The sequence below is a fragment of the Ptiloglossa arizonensis genome, chromosome 12 (assembly GCF_051014685.1).
Source record: "Ptiloglossa arizonensis isolate GNS036 chromosome 12, iyPtiAriz1_principal, whole genome shotgun sequence".
NCBI lineage: Eukaryota > Metazoa > Arthropoda > Insecta > Hymenoptera > Colletidae > Ptiloglossa > Ptiloglossa arizonensis.
In genome coordinates, this window is record NC_135059.1 from 13612561 (window position 1) to 13628213 (window position 15653).

Consider the following 15653-nt stretch of genomic DNA (forward strand, 5'->3'; position numbering starts at 1 on the left):
CGTTAAGGTACGTCCAGAGCAGAGCGAGCGTCGCGAACGAGTGTGGACGACACCGTTTCGAAGCGCGCAAATCGAAAGAAAATCGTCCTACCTTAAGAAATGCTTCTAACGCCTGCTTGTTTCTCGTTGTTTCCGTACCGTGTTTATTTTTACAACTACTTGGAAAATATTGCGTAAACCTTGACGCAATTACCGATGAAAAATTGACCGAAACACCGTGGAACCCTATCGAACGTATTCGAACGTTGTTTGTTCGCGTTCGTTCGCGTTCGGTCTGGACGTAACTTTAGAAGCGACTTTTGCTTCGCGAGAACGTATTCATTCGTTCGTTCGAGCATGGTATTCGGCCCTCTTCGGGCGAATATAAATTCCCGAAAGGAAAATAACGCTGCGTTTCGAATTACGAATGCGGAGCGTCGGATAATCCCGAAAGCGAGCCACGTTTCGCGAGTAATAGGTAACGCGAGGTAAGATAATGTACAAAAGGAATTTATAAAATTGAACGAGCGCTAGGTAAGTAGGTTAGAGGACCCGCGCCCGGATGTATCCTACGGTCTTTGAAATTAAAGATATCTAAGAGCGCGACGGTAACGAAAGAAAACAGAATACCCGCCCTGGAAAATAACGAGAAAATGAGACGTAACTGGAAGTAATCCGACGCGTGGTCGATAACGCGTAACGATCAACGGAAGGCACCTGTCGCGAGAGCTTTGCTCGTCGAGGGGAATTTACGATTTCGAGCGCAAGAATAAGATTCGATGCTTCGTTATTTTGTCGCACGATGCGCGAAAAGATATATTTCGTAACACGATACTCGAACAAAGTATTTTACTCTAGGACCGGAAGAAAGTTGTTTTTACCGTCTCGAACGATCGAAGAATCGTTCGCAAATAACGTTTTCCGCGTAAAAACTTACCAACGAGATAACGTCCGCGTTAACGCGTAAAGAACTACAAAGGCTCTAGGACCGAAAGAACGTTGTTTTTATCGCCTCGAACGAACACTCGGATCGAAAATCCTTCGAAAATGTATTATTTTTTTCCACGTAGAAACTCGCCGACCCGATAACGTCCGCGTTAAGGTACAAAGAACGTGCACAGAGAGAACGTGCGTTACGAAATGTCAAAGGATACGCGTAGAGTATCGCGAACTTTCAACGAACGCGCAACACCGTGTGTAGGCAAGATCGTAAATATTCATCCGCGCGCAAGATTTTGCAACGATCTCTGTCCCTCGATCACCGTCGAAATTAATTCGTAACAAAAACGTCGTCCATTCGCGAGAGGAATCCGACTGATCGAAAATCCATTCGGGATCGTGCCGCGACGCGTCTGTGCCGATTATGCGGTCGACGCTTAAACGATCGCACGTGTTACACCATTGGCACGCTCGATCCTGAGAGCCGCGTGTAATCGCCTCGGATCTAATATTTCGAGACGGGAAAATATTTTTCATCGGGGATAGGACAAGAACGCGACGATCAATTTTACGAGAACGCGTCTCTAGCCAGCTTCTCTTTCGAATCGAACGACAGACCGCGTCAACCGTGCACAAATACGGAATTGAGCGAAGAAAGTACAATTGAGTATTCCGTGCAACGGCGAGGTACTGCTCGCGGCTATTATTGAACCGACCTTGAAATAATTACACAGTTAGACGGACGCGTAGTTGGATACGTTTACCGATCCGAGTAATCGCGAGAGATGCCGCATCTTTCAGAATGCTTTCTCTTCGAGAATTAGAATTTTTCAAAGACTCGAAGCAGTGGAGAGGTATCGGCGCAGAGGTTCGACATCGAGTGTCGTCGTAAGGTCGTTAAAAACGAGCGAGCGGTTACCGATAAACGATAGAACGAGACTGGTAACTTACCGGTTCGCGTATATGTAACGTTGTGTGTTTTTTGTTGATTTTGAACCGATAAAAGGAAGAATTGATCCCAGCGCAAATATTGCGCGTATCGTTGTTGCGGAGATAATGTAGCGTTCGGTACTCCTAGACAGCGTGTATCCGGCGATAGAAATTTCGTTCGAATCGGCAAATTAGATAGGCGAACCTAATACGTCGATAGCGAACGTTTCGGTTGGCACGCGCGAGGCGTTTCGATAAACGGATTCAAATTTTTCGTGCGCGAACGGTAATGGATCCGGCGTTACTCGCTATCTCCTTGACGAACGAACTCGTTTTCAACCGATCGACCAAACACTTTACGAACGCGTACGAGATCACGGTTGCGCTATTTTTGGTCTCGAATTAGGAATTCCAGGATCGCGTTCGCGTTCGCGTTCGCGTTCGCGTTCGCGATCGCCTTAGACCTTAATCGGTTACTTACGGGCCACGTGCCCGAATTTCCCCTCGTTCGGCTTCGCGTTGAATCGCGGCGCGGTTAAGAGTTCCCTCCGCTCCGCTCCTCTCCGTCGGTCCGTTTCTCTCGAACTCGCGCGAGAAGTATAGTCGGTTAGCGGATCGCTCCCGATGGAAAGCGCGGAGATCGCGATCGATAGGCGAACGTTCCACCGCGACGGATATAGAATTCGTTGGAACTGTTTTCGGATCGAATACGGGAAATCTATTTCCGTGCGCGAATGGCCGGTCGGTCTTATTATTGTTTCGTCGGGGGCTTTTAAAGTGCTGGGTTTTGTAGGAATCGCGCGTTGCTCGGAGGAGCGCGCGACCCGTTGCGAGACCGCAACGCGGTCGAGTATTTCCCTCGGAGAACAATGGGGCATTGCTCGCCAAGGTTTTACTCGCCGCCTCCCTGCCCGGGATCCGCGACCCGCCGTTGCTTCATCAGGGAGATCGAATCGAAAATATCGTCGCGGATTTCGCGTCGCGACGCGACGCGACTCGTCGGTGGCGGTCGAGTAGTCTAGCCGGCCGAAAACTTTCCACCGTCGCGCATGGAACGCAATTCCCATTATCAGTGACGAGGAGGATCGCGGGCGTGTGTTTGATCGGCGATAAGCGTTGCATCGGCCGCGTTTCACGCCTCCGCTCCGAGTCGTCCGCTATTTCCAGCGCGCGAGAACGTGCTTCGCGTACACAGAGCGGACTGCACTATTTCGCTCGACCCCGCCCATAGTAGCGCTGCCTATTATTAAAATCCCCGAGCACCGGCATAAACTTCCCCAGAAATAAAACTGCAGCGTCTCTCGGCTCGGCTCTACTCGGCTCGGCTCGGCTCGGTTCCGCGCGGCACGGCGCGGCGCGTCGCTGTTCGAACCGATTTACACGCGTACGAGCAGAGAGAGGAAGGGAGAGCGAGAGGAGAGAATCACCGAGTTTCCAGATCCGCTTACCTATACCTCGGGAGGATGGATCGTCGCCGCTCGGCTCTAAACGCGCCCATCGGACCGTAGGAGCAACATCCATCTGGATACGGTGTAACGCTCGATTCGATTCCCAAACGCGAACTCTCGGGTATCCCGTTGGATCGCGGTAGCGGTAATTGGTCGGCGATCGGTGCAGGGAGATCCGCGGCTCGGTGTTTGCATTAGCAACGAACACGTCGTCGAACGCAACGCTTATTTATAACTTTTTCATCCGGCGAGTTCTCTTATCTGGCGTCTTGCCATCGGTTTCCCTCTCCGTCTCTCTCCGTCTCCGTCTCCGTCTCCGTCTCCGTCCCTCGCTTCCTCTCGCTTACACGGCTGTTCCTCGTTGCGACTGCACAGCACGTTGATCGCGGCCGACACGGTGCCAACGCGCGTTCGCCTCTCGAACGACGCGGCGCGTTTCACGCTCGAAAATCGAACGATCGGTACACGCTCGAGAGAACTCTCGGCCTCTTTCCGGTTTTCCCGGGACCTCGAGGCCTTCGGTCCCAACGGGTGGTGTTTTCGCGAACCCGAGTCGCGAAAACGAGAGAAGCGAACGGAGAGAGATCCGACCGCGTCCGCGGTGCGACGAGAAAAAGGGCAGGCCGGATCGGGACGGGACGAGAAAGCGGACGGCTCTTACCGATCGTGGCTAATCGATTTTCGCGCTGTAACGAGCCGATTGGTATCAACGTGCTCGACGAACTCGACAAAGCGTGACGAGAACTCGCCGGGACCGCGACGCGCGACGCGCGACGCGCGACGCTACGTGCAGTTAACGTCCGACGCGAAAGACTGCTCGCGTAATTACCGCACGGGAAGTTGTTGCGTAACGAGCTCTTTCCTTTTCAAATAGTTGCCATTATCGTTATTAAGACGGACACACGGAAAGGTAACCGCGAGCGATGAGAATTTCATGTCGCGCAGATCGAATCACTCGTACCGCCTCCTTCCAATTGCGAACATTTTTAACGCGTTGATGCGCATCGTGCGCCGTTTTTCGTGCAACGCAATTATCGGAATTTGCGCGCGAAAATGTCCGCACCGCCAAATTTCGATGAACTCGTTGCAAACGCCGGTTCTTTCCTTTTCGCGAAGCTGCGTCGTCGTTTCTTTGCTTCGTTGATACCGATCGCGGCGTATTTATAGCAATCCGATTCTCGCTCGAAAATCCAAAAGAGAAACGAAGATAGACCGGGTCGTCCGCGAAACTGGAGCACGCCGTAGCAATTGGAAAAAAACGTTAAAGGGAAAAGGCGAGCGATTCAAAGAGGAGTGCACTTTCAAGACCGCGCTTTTCCCTGCGATCGCAACAACGCGTGCGCGTAAAAGTATACAAGGACGAAATAATCGGAGCACGATTAATTCTTAAAGTCCGATTGCGTCGTCCCTTTAAAAAGAGACGTTTGCTCGAAACATTTCGCGATAAAACGCCGTAATGATCTCCGTGGAACAGATACAACGTTGAAAAGAAAGTTGTCTCGGAATCGTTCGCCTTTTCCCTGGAACATTTTCTCCCCGTTTGCAAGGTGGGCCACTGTTCGCGGTAACAACGATGCTATTGTTCGAATCAAGGTTCTCGGAGGCCCGTTTCCGGTATCCGAGTAACGTTCCGTGGAGTATTTAAACGCGTTCCCAGAGGCTCTCGGTGGACGGTGGACGGTGGACGGTGGACGGTGGACGGTGGACGGTGGACGGTGCACGTAGGTAAAGTTAGGACGGAGAGCAGATTGCCGGAGGATGCGGACCGCGGTTAGTCGCGTAAGCTGAAACGACGTACGGGGTAGAGGCGTGGAAATTGGCGCGCACATTGCCGGTGCAGGTCGCGTTGCTCTCTTTCGCGAGGTTGGAACTCGCTGGGTCTGACGCCGTGCCGTTCGGTACACCTGTTTACACGGGCGCGGCGCGTTCCTATTAAAAGGATTTAACGCGGCGTGCCCCGAGCGGCGAGAGTTACCTCGAAAGGGCGGCTATTCTACGCGCCGCGTAGAAATCGACGCGCTCCTTCGTCCCCCTCGCCTTGCCTTCGAGCGCATCGATGCGTTATCGGGAACATTTCGGAACGCGCGATCCGTGGATCGCAAATTGACGCGACACACTTGCGTCTTCCCCACCTGGTCGAGCCGTCCGCCGAGGAAGTGTCCTTGCGTGTTTCGAGTCACGCACCGATACCTTGTCCTCCGTGACTCCGCGCGAAGAGTTATGCGCGCCGCGCCGCGCCAAAATTCGATTCGGTTCGTTCATTGTGTTCGTTACGCGCGGGCAATCAGAATAGAGGGAATCTCCGTCGAGGCGGCGCGATTTCGAGCGAGCGTTGCCCTTGACCGGAAAATTCGAGCGAGCTTCTTTTCCAATCGTCTCGGAAGTAGTTCGGGACGCGTCCCTCGGAAACCGCATCGCGACTCCGTTTCCATCGCGAACCGTAGGCAAACGCGAACCGATCGATCCAACGATCGCGTTCCAATCCCTCCTCCTTCTCCTCTGTATCCCCCTACGCTTCTCGATACCGCGGCGCGTTGCGATTCCGTTATTGTGTTTTCTATTCTCGGTAGGTTTCTCCTTCGTTTCCGATATCATAGCCGCGCTTTGTGCCTCCAACTTCCGTCGAGTGGAAACCAATAAGTACGTCGAACGGTGGGACTCTCTCGTCGCCCTCTTTCTTCCACTTGCACGCCCGAAATTCCATTTCGATCTTGAAACATGGATTCGGGGAAGCCTGTAACTCAATACCCAACCTCCTTCGAGGTACGCCGCTGTGCGTACTTTCGGTGCGGTGTTCTCTCTCTTTCTCGCTTGCAAACGCGAAACGAATTTTCCAGTTACACTTTCGACTGGAAAGTCGACGGGGAAGATGTACGATGGCTCCGCGTTGTAAAACTCTAAAATTAAAAGCGGGCCGCGGGCCGCGGGCCGCGGCTCCCAGACCTAACCCCGTTGCATCTACGATCCGCGGTACGAACTTTTATAACCCTCCGACTTTCGACATTCTATACGCCTCGTTGGTTCTTCCGCACTTGTAATTAAAACGTGGATCTCGGATTTCGAGCGGCGTTCAACCGAATCGCGTTAAACCGTTCGAGAGTGTTCCCGAGATATCGAAAAAACCTATGGACGCAACGCGTCGTAACAGTAACGATTAGGAGTAACGATCGTTTCGATTCGTTTCGGATTCCGAATCCCGAATCGAAATAGCTTTGGAAAATAAATCGTAGCCTCGTCCAGGTTCGTTCCAGTGGATTTTCCGGTTGGATCGACTCGGCGAATCTCCGTCTTAAACGCGACTAGATTTCCATCGATTCTTGCTTCGGAGCGTTCAAGTCGAATCTTAACGTGCCAATGATTTTAATACGTCGACTGCAACGTCACGCATATATGCACGACGTTAATGTTTCGATTTCCGCTGCTACGTAGAAATTCAATGGGTGTTCGAAAATCTGGCCTCTATAGAAATATTTCGCCGCATCGGTCGAACGAGGATATCGGATCGAAATTACGAATTACGGAAAACCCGGAATTCCGGGAAAATTTCATCGGAACGCGGAACACTTTCCAACGAAGCCTTTCCAAAACTCGAGCGACCGAACCTGGACAAAAATTAATTCTTCCATCGGAACGGATCGTAACACCTACCCGAGAGTAACGAGGAACAGGTGGTACGTACAAATGGGAGCGCATCGGTGAACAGTTTGCGAACAATGTTCGGGAGCAGCTCGCAAACTTTTCACGATCGCGAACATTTTTCGAAAAAATATTTTCCAACAGTTTTCCTCTCTATTGGAAAAGTTTCTCGAGACGGTAAAAGATCGAGGTGTTCTCGAACTGTACGCGAGCCGTTTTCCGAGAACGATACGCGAACGGACGATTTCGAAGAACTCGAAATTCAACGCAGTTTGCGAAGTTCGGTGCAGACGCGTCTCGCGAAGAACAACGTATCGGTAGGGATTTATTTATTTGAAAACGCGGTCGTTGTTCCGGGATCTGTAACGCGCGGCGATCTTCAATTTTCGAGCAACCGTTGATTCGTACACCGAAAGGGTTCTCGGTGGAAACTGGGATCCGGAGATGGAGAGGTTATTGCAACCGTAAACGAACCGAGGATATTTTAACGAGGAGGTTATCGCGTAGGATTGCGGTTCGGTGCGTCGCGTTCGGTGCCGCGAACGAAAAGCGGATCCGCGGCGATCCCTCGCGATCCCTCGCGATCCCTCGCGAGCGCGTCGCGGTTACTCTCGACGCGCGATTACACGATTCTCCAAGTTCGTCCATCCGACTGTCCATTCGTCCGTACATCTGTCCATCCGTATGTCCGGCCGACCACCGGTTGGTTCGTTGGTTCGTTGGTTCGTTGGTTCGTTGGTTCGTTCGGTCGGTCGGTCGGTCGGTCGGTCGGTCGGTCCGTCCGTCCGGTCGGCTCGCGTTGGCTCGTCCGTGGGGTAGCTGACCTAACAGAAGGGGTCGTTGCACTCGGTTGGGCCCGCTTTCATCCCCTCCAAGCGTCCTCTCTGGTTCTTCTGGTCAGCCTCGCGGACCTAACCGCTCTTCTTCTCCTCCTCGGTTTTTCCTCTCCGTCTAGTTCGGCCCGTTCTTCCTTCCTTTCTTCGTTCTCTTCTTGCGCGGTTCGAGGCGGAGAGCCGCTTCTTCGATCCCCTCTTTCGTTCTCGCGCGTCCTTCTATCCGCTCGGTACGCGCGTTGGCCAACCTACTCGATCCCTGCCGAGGAGAAGAGAACCCGTGGCCGGGTCCCGAAGAAATTATAGTTATTTACCGTCGGCCCTTTCGGATAGTCGGTTATTTCGCGGTAGTTGTTCCCTCTCTTGTAGGCATAACTCGACTCGGGAACCAAGAGACAACTTCTTCGCTCGGTCCGGCGAAGGGACGAGAGTCACGCTGGAACGAGTCGGTCGATCCGCGATAGACGGAGACGGATCGACGAACCGCGCGAGCGACGCCGGGAGGCGAGGAGAAACTCGAAGCCGACCGGGGGCTGGTAACGCCGGTGATGTTGCCGCCGTTCCCGCCGTTCCCACTTCGGTTCCTCGACCGAGCGCGATTTCGACCCTGGACGACGAGGAATCCTCCTCTTCTTTCCCTCGGCTTTCGCTGGGGATACGCCGATAAGTATCGCGCGCGATTCGCCTATCGGCTCGCCGAATCTCGCGAGAAATTACGATTCCCCGAGAGCGTGATTTCGGTTCGCGGTTTCGTTCGGTGGTAACGATCGGTCCCCGACGGGAGGAGTTCGCGTAACTCGCCGTACGAAACGAGCCGAGCTGCTGGATCCTCGATCGGTGCTCGCGAACCCGCTGCGGCGAACAACGCGCGGCGGCACTCCTCGCTACGAAAGAACGAGGAACGAATCGAGGAGCACCGGGACCCAATAAAAGCAACCGGAGCGCCAGATGCAACGACTTCTAGATCGCGGTTCGTTCGGTTTCGCGATACGCGCACTCCGCAGGAGTCAATGCCTCCACGGTTCGGCTCGGCCCGGCCCGGAGCGAGCGGAGAGGAGACGAGCGGAACGGAGCAACGCACCCGGGCGGGGGGAAAGGGAAAAAGAGGCCCAAGGAAATCACGCTGTTTCGACGGGATTCACGAAGCGTGCATGACGGAAATGCACCGCGGTCGTGCAGCGGTGGCACGAAACCCGGGCCAAGACAAAAACTCCTCTCCGCAGGGGAGGCAGAGAAAGGAGGAAGCGCATAGAATGGAGACGAGAGAGGGAAGAAATCTGCCTGGTCGAAGGGGGCCATTGGCCTACAACACAGAGGGAGCCGAGGGAAAGGGGGAGAAAAACTTTTGCCGAGCCGGCGTACCGCGCGCGCGCGCGCGCGCGCAAGCGAGCGCGAACGAGCGCGCATACTCCCGCCGCTGCCACACCGACCGAATCGCGACCGGCTAGCTATCCTCCTGCGATCCTGATTATACCCTTCTCGTGTTTTATCGCGGTGTCGAGTCCTTCTCCGTGCCTCCGTAGCGATTCCCATTTCACGCTCTCCTGCGAGAAGAACACGGAAGAAACTACACACCTCGCGCGAGCTGGATCCTCCGATTCGCCGGATCGATTCTGCTCCGTTCGAGCCTGCCGACCGCGCGTCTCGAGCGAAACGTTCCCGGTGAGATCGACGTCGCGACTTTTCCATGAAAAAGTTAATCGTTCTTTGGGAAACGTGAAACGTACGAACCTTTTTCGTTGTTTTCGTTTCTGCTAAAATTTTGTCGGAGGAGCAAACTACCGGTGGAAAGGATCGTTCGCGATGACTACCAAACGGCGATTCGATGGGTATCCGAACGAACTTCGATCCGTTCGAGGTTGTTTCGGAGTCGGGCTAAACGCTCGGTACCGACTTTCGAGCGAACCGTTTAGGCTGGGTTAGGACGAGCAACCGAGTACAATTGCACGGTTGGGAAGTCGCAACGACGACGCGTCGGTGAATAGTTTGGCCGTAACCGCTGCGAGATCGTAACGACGAAACTCTCCGCGTCGAGCATCAGAGGTGTGGGAGCTCTCGAAAACCTCGAGCCGAGACCGGACGAGATCTTTTCTCGAGATCGAGACGAGATCTCCGAACTATCTCGTCGCTGGAGAATCTTCAAAATTCGCGGCTTTTCGAAAATCTACGTCGGAACTCTCGAATACATCGGGATTCTCGAAAATTCGGAGAATTTAAGTAAACGATAGGCATACGGTGTACGGGTACAGAGAGTTCGAGACGATGCGACGTAAATTCTTAAGGTTCGTATCGTAGGAAAGGCCTCGGCTCTTGAGCGTGTCCACGTTCGAACAGAGGAGAACCATTGAGAACCTTTTATTTATTTTCAAGATCCTCGAGACCTCGCGCGTCTCTATCGAACACCCATCGTTTATTTTTCAGCCTTCGAACGCAACTCGACCCGTTTCGAGTCGTAGTACGATGACTTTCACCGTATCGACCAAACTTTTTTGCAACAAACAGTCGATACTCTGCGCGTCTAACCTTGCCTTCGCTCCGTTTCTTACGGAAACGATCGAAATACACACGTACGCGTATACTAGACGCGCGATATCGAATTTCCGTCGAACGACAATTTTGTTTACTCGACCGCTCGAGTAAACGACTAATCGACGAAAAAATCAATGGCACGCGCCTAGCCCCGAATGATTCTACTCGCCCGATAATCATCGTTGCGTCTGTACAATATCCGCTGACGCGAGATAGGGCGTAGGTGACTAATTTCTGTGGCGATATTCGAGAACGCGCAGACAGTTTACGAATGTTTAACGATAAACTTATTACGAGAGATTGTGCCGTTTGGACGTTCCTCGAGTGGCCAAAGAGTACAGTTGGAAAATATTTCAAACTGTCTCTGTGTTCGATGGTCGCTCGAGAAACGAGATGGGCGTTCTAAAAGCAACGAACAACCGTTGCACCGTAATTACCGGTACTCGAATCGTCGTAGTTACGCCACTCTCGAAATTCGAAAGATCCTCTTTCTTTCGCGTTGTCTTGCTTTTCCGATCCGATTCGTCGAGAGCAGATGATATCGATGTCGCGGTTCGTAAACGGTTTCATAATTTCCTAGGAGTATCCTTCGGTCGTCTAACGTATCTTCGTGGTCGTTTACGGTCGAAAAGACACTGACGGACTTCGCGATTTTGGCAAGACACCTTTACGAAGGACGTGCACTCGATACGCAGTAGTTGGATCCGTAGATTTAGAACGGCACGTGCATTTTACATTTACGGGTTAAATAATGTCCGTAATCGGTACTAACGCGAATCTTTGTACGAACTTTTGTACAAAAAATTGGTTCCTCGAGTTATTCCCACGTGTTTCAACGTACACCGTAGATTCGTCGATGCATTCACACGTGCAACGCGAAATGCGTTTTCTCTAACGCGAAACGGAGAACTCGTCGCTATCGATCCGCGGTATCGTCGCGGCTCCGGAAAGCTGAAAACATAACGGATCCGCGAACTATTCGCTCGCGGATTTAGGTTTTTAGCACGAAATGGCGCGCGCGATCTGGTTATCGGGTGACGTAGCAACCGCGGACACGATAAGGCTGCTTGTTTACCATGCGTTCCAGACTATGATAGCTTATCTCGACTACGAGCCACAAGGAAGTCTCTGTCCATTCGTTGGTACTATGTCAATATTATTTCAGTGACCGTCGTCGTGCAAACAGCGTCGCGGAGCCTCGAAACTGCGACGCACACGTCGGAGACGACGCACCGATCTGCGCGTTCCAACTAAATATCTCTTTCGAGACGATCGAACGCGTTTCCTCGATCTTTACCTCGACGCACCGAGTTCCGCGCGAGAATAACACCGAACCTCGGTTAATTTCGATACTCGACCCGTGACCCGCTGAATCTTGTGCCTAGAAAATGCCTAGAAACGGTTAAACGATTACACGGAGTCCCAGAGACCCCGTCACACCGTATACGCGAAAAAATAGTCACCATACCGGTCGAGGGTTCGACTCGTCGACTTTACAGTGATTTTGGAATTCTTTAAATTTTACATTTTTAATAGACATCTCCGGATAAGAAACTTGTTTCGTTTCTTATCGTGCCTCGCTATCAACGGATTATGCTCATATTATGCGAATACTTATTACCATGACATCGATTTCTTTGGCGGAACGTTAACCGCCTTCAGAGAGACTATTCTGGACCGTCTTAAATAATTTAACAAGTGGCAAGCTCGTTGCTTTTGCGCGTATATTTTCTTCGTAACGTTTTCTTGTTTCTTTACCGTATCCGTTGCCGAAAGGTAATTATTATTATTATTATTATTATTATTTTATCGTACCGGTTCTAATTTATACGGAAAGTTTTGCTAACGGTACGATTGAACGATGCGAGTCTCTCTGGGTCCGAAAAGACCATTGGTACAGCGAAGGTTAAATAAATCTACGTTCAAAGTTCTCCCAAGGTCTCTGCATTCGTTATCTAATCTAAACGGTTTCGTCTTGCAGAATCGAGCGCTTCTAGACGCGCGAGGTGTGTAAAGGATTTACAACGCTCCGAAAGTCAGACTCTGACTATCTGGGAGCGGTCGTAATGGTCGTAAAATGGCGACACCGACCCATCTTGCGAACCAGGACCGTGGCTGTTCTTCTTTCGATAGCGAACGCGACGTAACGGACAACTATCTCGCGAACAACTATGCTACGTTCCACGCGTACTGTACTCGAACGAAAAACGGTAGCCCGTTGCGTCGTTAAAACGTGTACCGAATAGAGAGGGATTCGAGGGAACAGTGTTCGGCAAGTTTCACGGATAACGCGCGTGCTAGGTCAGGGTTCACGGAGCGGGGACGACGCGACGTTACCGGCTTCGGTCGCCAATGGAAATTCGAAAATATTCGCAAAGACGCGCGGATACGGCGCGCGCGTTCACCAGGGAGGGCTGGTTTTTCGAAAACGTTACGAAGTTACGATAATTTGTAACGGGCGAACGATTTTGTTCGGAACGGCGGGGAGTCGCGCGGATTACTCGAAACGAATCGGGTCCATTTCCATGGGCGACCGGTGGAATACGAAACGCGGGTCAGGTGTCGCGAAGGGTCGTCGGAATTTATTTCCGAGCGTCCCGCGGGGGTGGTTAGCGAGGCGGAGGGGTGAAATAATTTGTCGCGGGAATCGAGGGAAAAGCGAATCCGCGCGGTGGTTCGTTGGACCGTCGCGGGAACCCCGGGACTTCATTCACGGGGCTTCGAACGAGCGTGTCCGCGTTCCTTTCGCCCGTGAGACTTAAATTATTAATGCCAGTTGCTTTAGGCACTCATGCAACATTTATGGGAGGCGGCGGTTCGAGGAAACACGGCCGAGAGATTCGCCGATTCGCCCTGAGCGAATTCGCTTGACCTTTCTAATAAAAGCGGCCCGAAATAAATCTAGTAGCGGATTCAGCGAGCGGCGCTCATTATAGTTGGACGATACGCGCTTCTCCTCCGTGTTCTCTTGCCGTGAACGTGCCTGCACGGATACCGGATAGGCGACGCGTTTCTCAGCGAGATTTGCCCGCGCGCGAACGCGCGTCGAGACGGGAACGATGAACAGCCAATTACACAACGAACACGTACTACCGGTTCGTTTACGGAACGTTTATTACGCCTAAGTGAGAAATCAACAAACGTCGATCGATGCGCCACGGATCACAACCAAAGTGTTTCCCGGCTTCTTTGAGACAACACTTGGATTCGTACGTTGGCTAGTAGATTCGGAATTTTTTTTGGAATACGATTACCTCGGTCTCTAGGAAAATTAGGGGATTTAATAATAAGAAGAAGAGGAACGTTGAAATTTAAGAATAATCGAAACGGAATATTGTAATAATCTCTGTTTAATTTGATAGAATCGTTCGATTCGGTGGAACGTAGAGAAAATAATAAAATGGAAGGCGAAGAAAATAGAGATTGAAAATTGGCGACGACAAGACGAGCTCTTTGTCAATATCGATAAATGGCACGAAATAAGATTCGTCCACGGTGAATGTCTCGTTAAAGTCCAACTACTCGCCGTACAACCTTCCTCTTTCGTCTCCTAACGCCCACTCGTGATCTCGAGACACTCATAGATTCTACTTTAAACTCTACGGACCACTTTAATCGTATATTCTACACACTGCCGCAAAGGGCTTTCGTTTCCTACAGAAACCGTCTACGATAGAATTCAATGGCCTCTTCTCGCTTCGAACCTTGTACCGTTTCCAGTTGTTCCGTATCTCGAACGTACATCGGTAGTTCGGTCCAAAAGGTGAAATAATTTCTTTTTATTTTTTCAAAAATTTTCATTCCTTTTCGGACCAACCATGGTTCGATTCTATTCAACGTCCAACGATGTACGCTAACGTACGATTATTGCAATTGTGTAAAATTGTCGCTCTAGTTTTGCGTATTTCCGTAGGTGCTAGCTTCGATCGTAACCGATATTTCCCGAATAAATAACGTTTGCGATCAAATTCGTTCATTTCGTACTCGCTTCGGGATATATGTGCATTCGTACAGAAATCCCGGTATATAAATACACCATACATATGTATACGTATATTAGTAACAATTTACGCCAATGTCCGGTCGTGAAACGCGACGTGGTCAAAGAAGTATCCATATGTATACCACAATGATGATTAACATTCGAGAAATAATGTCGAACGGTTAAAGAAAGTTTATCGGATATAGCGTTTGCAGATACGTTTCTCGTCGAGCGTAGACGGCAGCGATGAATTTCGCTTTCCGTTTTTCGAACCAGAACTACCGATCGTTCGTTCGCAAAATTTCAATTCGATCGTTTCATCGAACCAGTCGACGAGTTCGGATAATACTTTCCAAGCGATCCTCGTATCTACGCGCAACGTTACGTAAAATAGTCTCAAGAGAGATCAAAACGACTTGAAACGAGAAAACAAAAATATCACAGATTATCGATCCTCTGTCAATAGCATTAGCGAACTTTGAAAGAACATAATTCGAACGTTGGCGAATCGTCAAGGATTAAACGGACCCGTGAAAACACGTTGAGCGAAAACTAGTCAGAGTCGAGGATACGACGGTCGATAATTTAGCATCGACCGTTCGTTCCTTGAACCGCAAAACGGACGAGTTTTCTATTTAGGAATTTTTTTCCAAGAAAAACGTACCTCGTCCTCTCTCGACAAATTTTACGACGAACGCTTATCAAAGCGAACGCAACAAAGGAGTTGAACAGCCTCCTGCCGAAAGACTTCTGGCAATGTTTTTAAAAGTGACGAAAAAGTCGAGGCGAGTTCTTATTATCCGCAGGGGACCACTCCGATGGAGACTATAAGTGCTCAACTTGTACGTGCTAAAAGTTTCCTGTCGAACAATTCTTAATCCTTGGTATTCATTTTGTCGCACTTTACCTGGCAGAAATTTAGATTCCTTTTACGTAACTCTTACCTCTCTTCGATTTAACGTACAAGGTGAGCGTAAAGTTTCCGCCTCTTTTGCCGATCAATTATACGGAATTCGTGCGTAAAAGGAGAAATTCTTAGTTACTTTCGATTTAACGTATACGCGTTCGTCTAAACACGTTTCGGAGTTAACGACAAAATTGATAAAGTTTCGTTTACTTCGTCGAAATAAACGGGGAAATTTATCGACTCCCTGTACATAGAATCACCGTCGAATACTCAACTACAAGGCTACGACCACGGAACTAACGAGAAACGTAACTCGAAATAAATGTTACGCAACATTTATTACTACGATGCACACATCGATGCGTCGTATCTGTTTATCGAAACGGGAGAAAAAAAATCAAACATTCCAGACGCTAAAGGCTCCATTTCAAAATTGAAAAAAAATTAAAAACGTTCGTACAGGTTCGAAA

General features: G+C 50.6%; 2 protein-coding genes across 3 annotated transcripts in view; one reads left to right on the forward strand and one right to left on the reverse strand.

Moving 5' to 3' along the window:
* The window catches only part of LOC143153105 (uncharacterized), a 29831-nt gene extending 25771 nt beyond the window's left edge, over positions 1-4060 (reverse strand). For both annotated transcript variants that reach the window (XM_076323950.1, XM_076323948.1), the window contains exon 1: positions 3297-4060. In XM_076323950.1, the coding sequence (XP_076180065.1) occupies positions 3297-3369 (73 nt within the window). In that variant the 5' untranslated portion in view covers positions 3370-4060. The remainder of the gene's footprint in view (positions 1-3296) is intronic.
* The window catches only part of LOC143153104 (uncharacterized), a 107188-nt gene that overhangs the window by 48802 nt on the left and 42733 nt on the right, over positions 1-15653 (forward strand). The gene's annotated exons all lie outside the window — the stretch shown is intronic.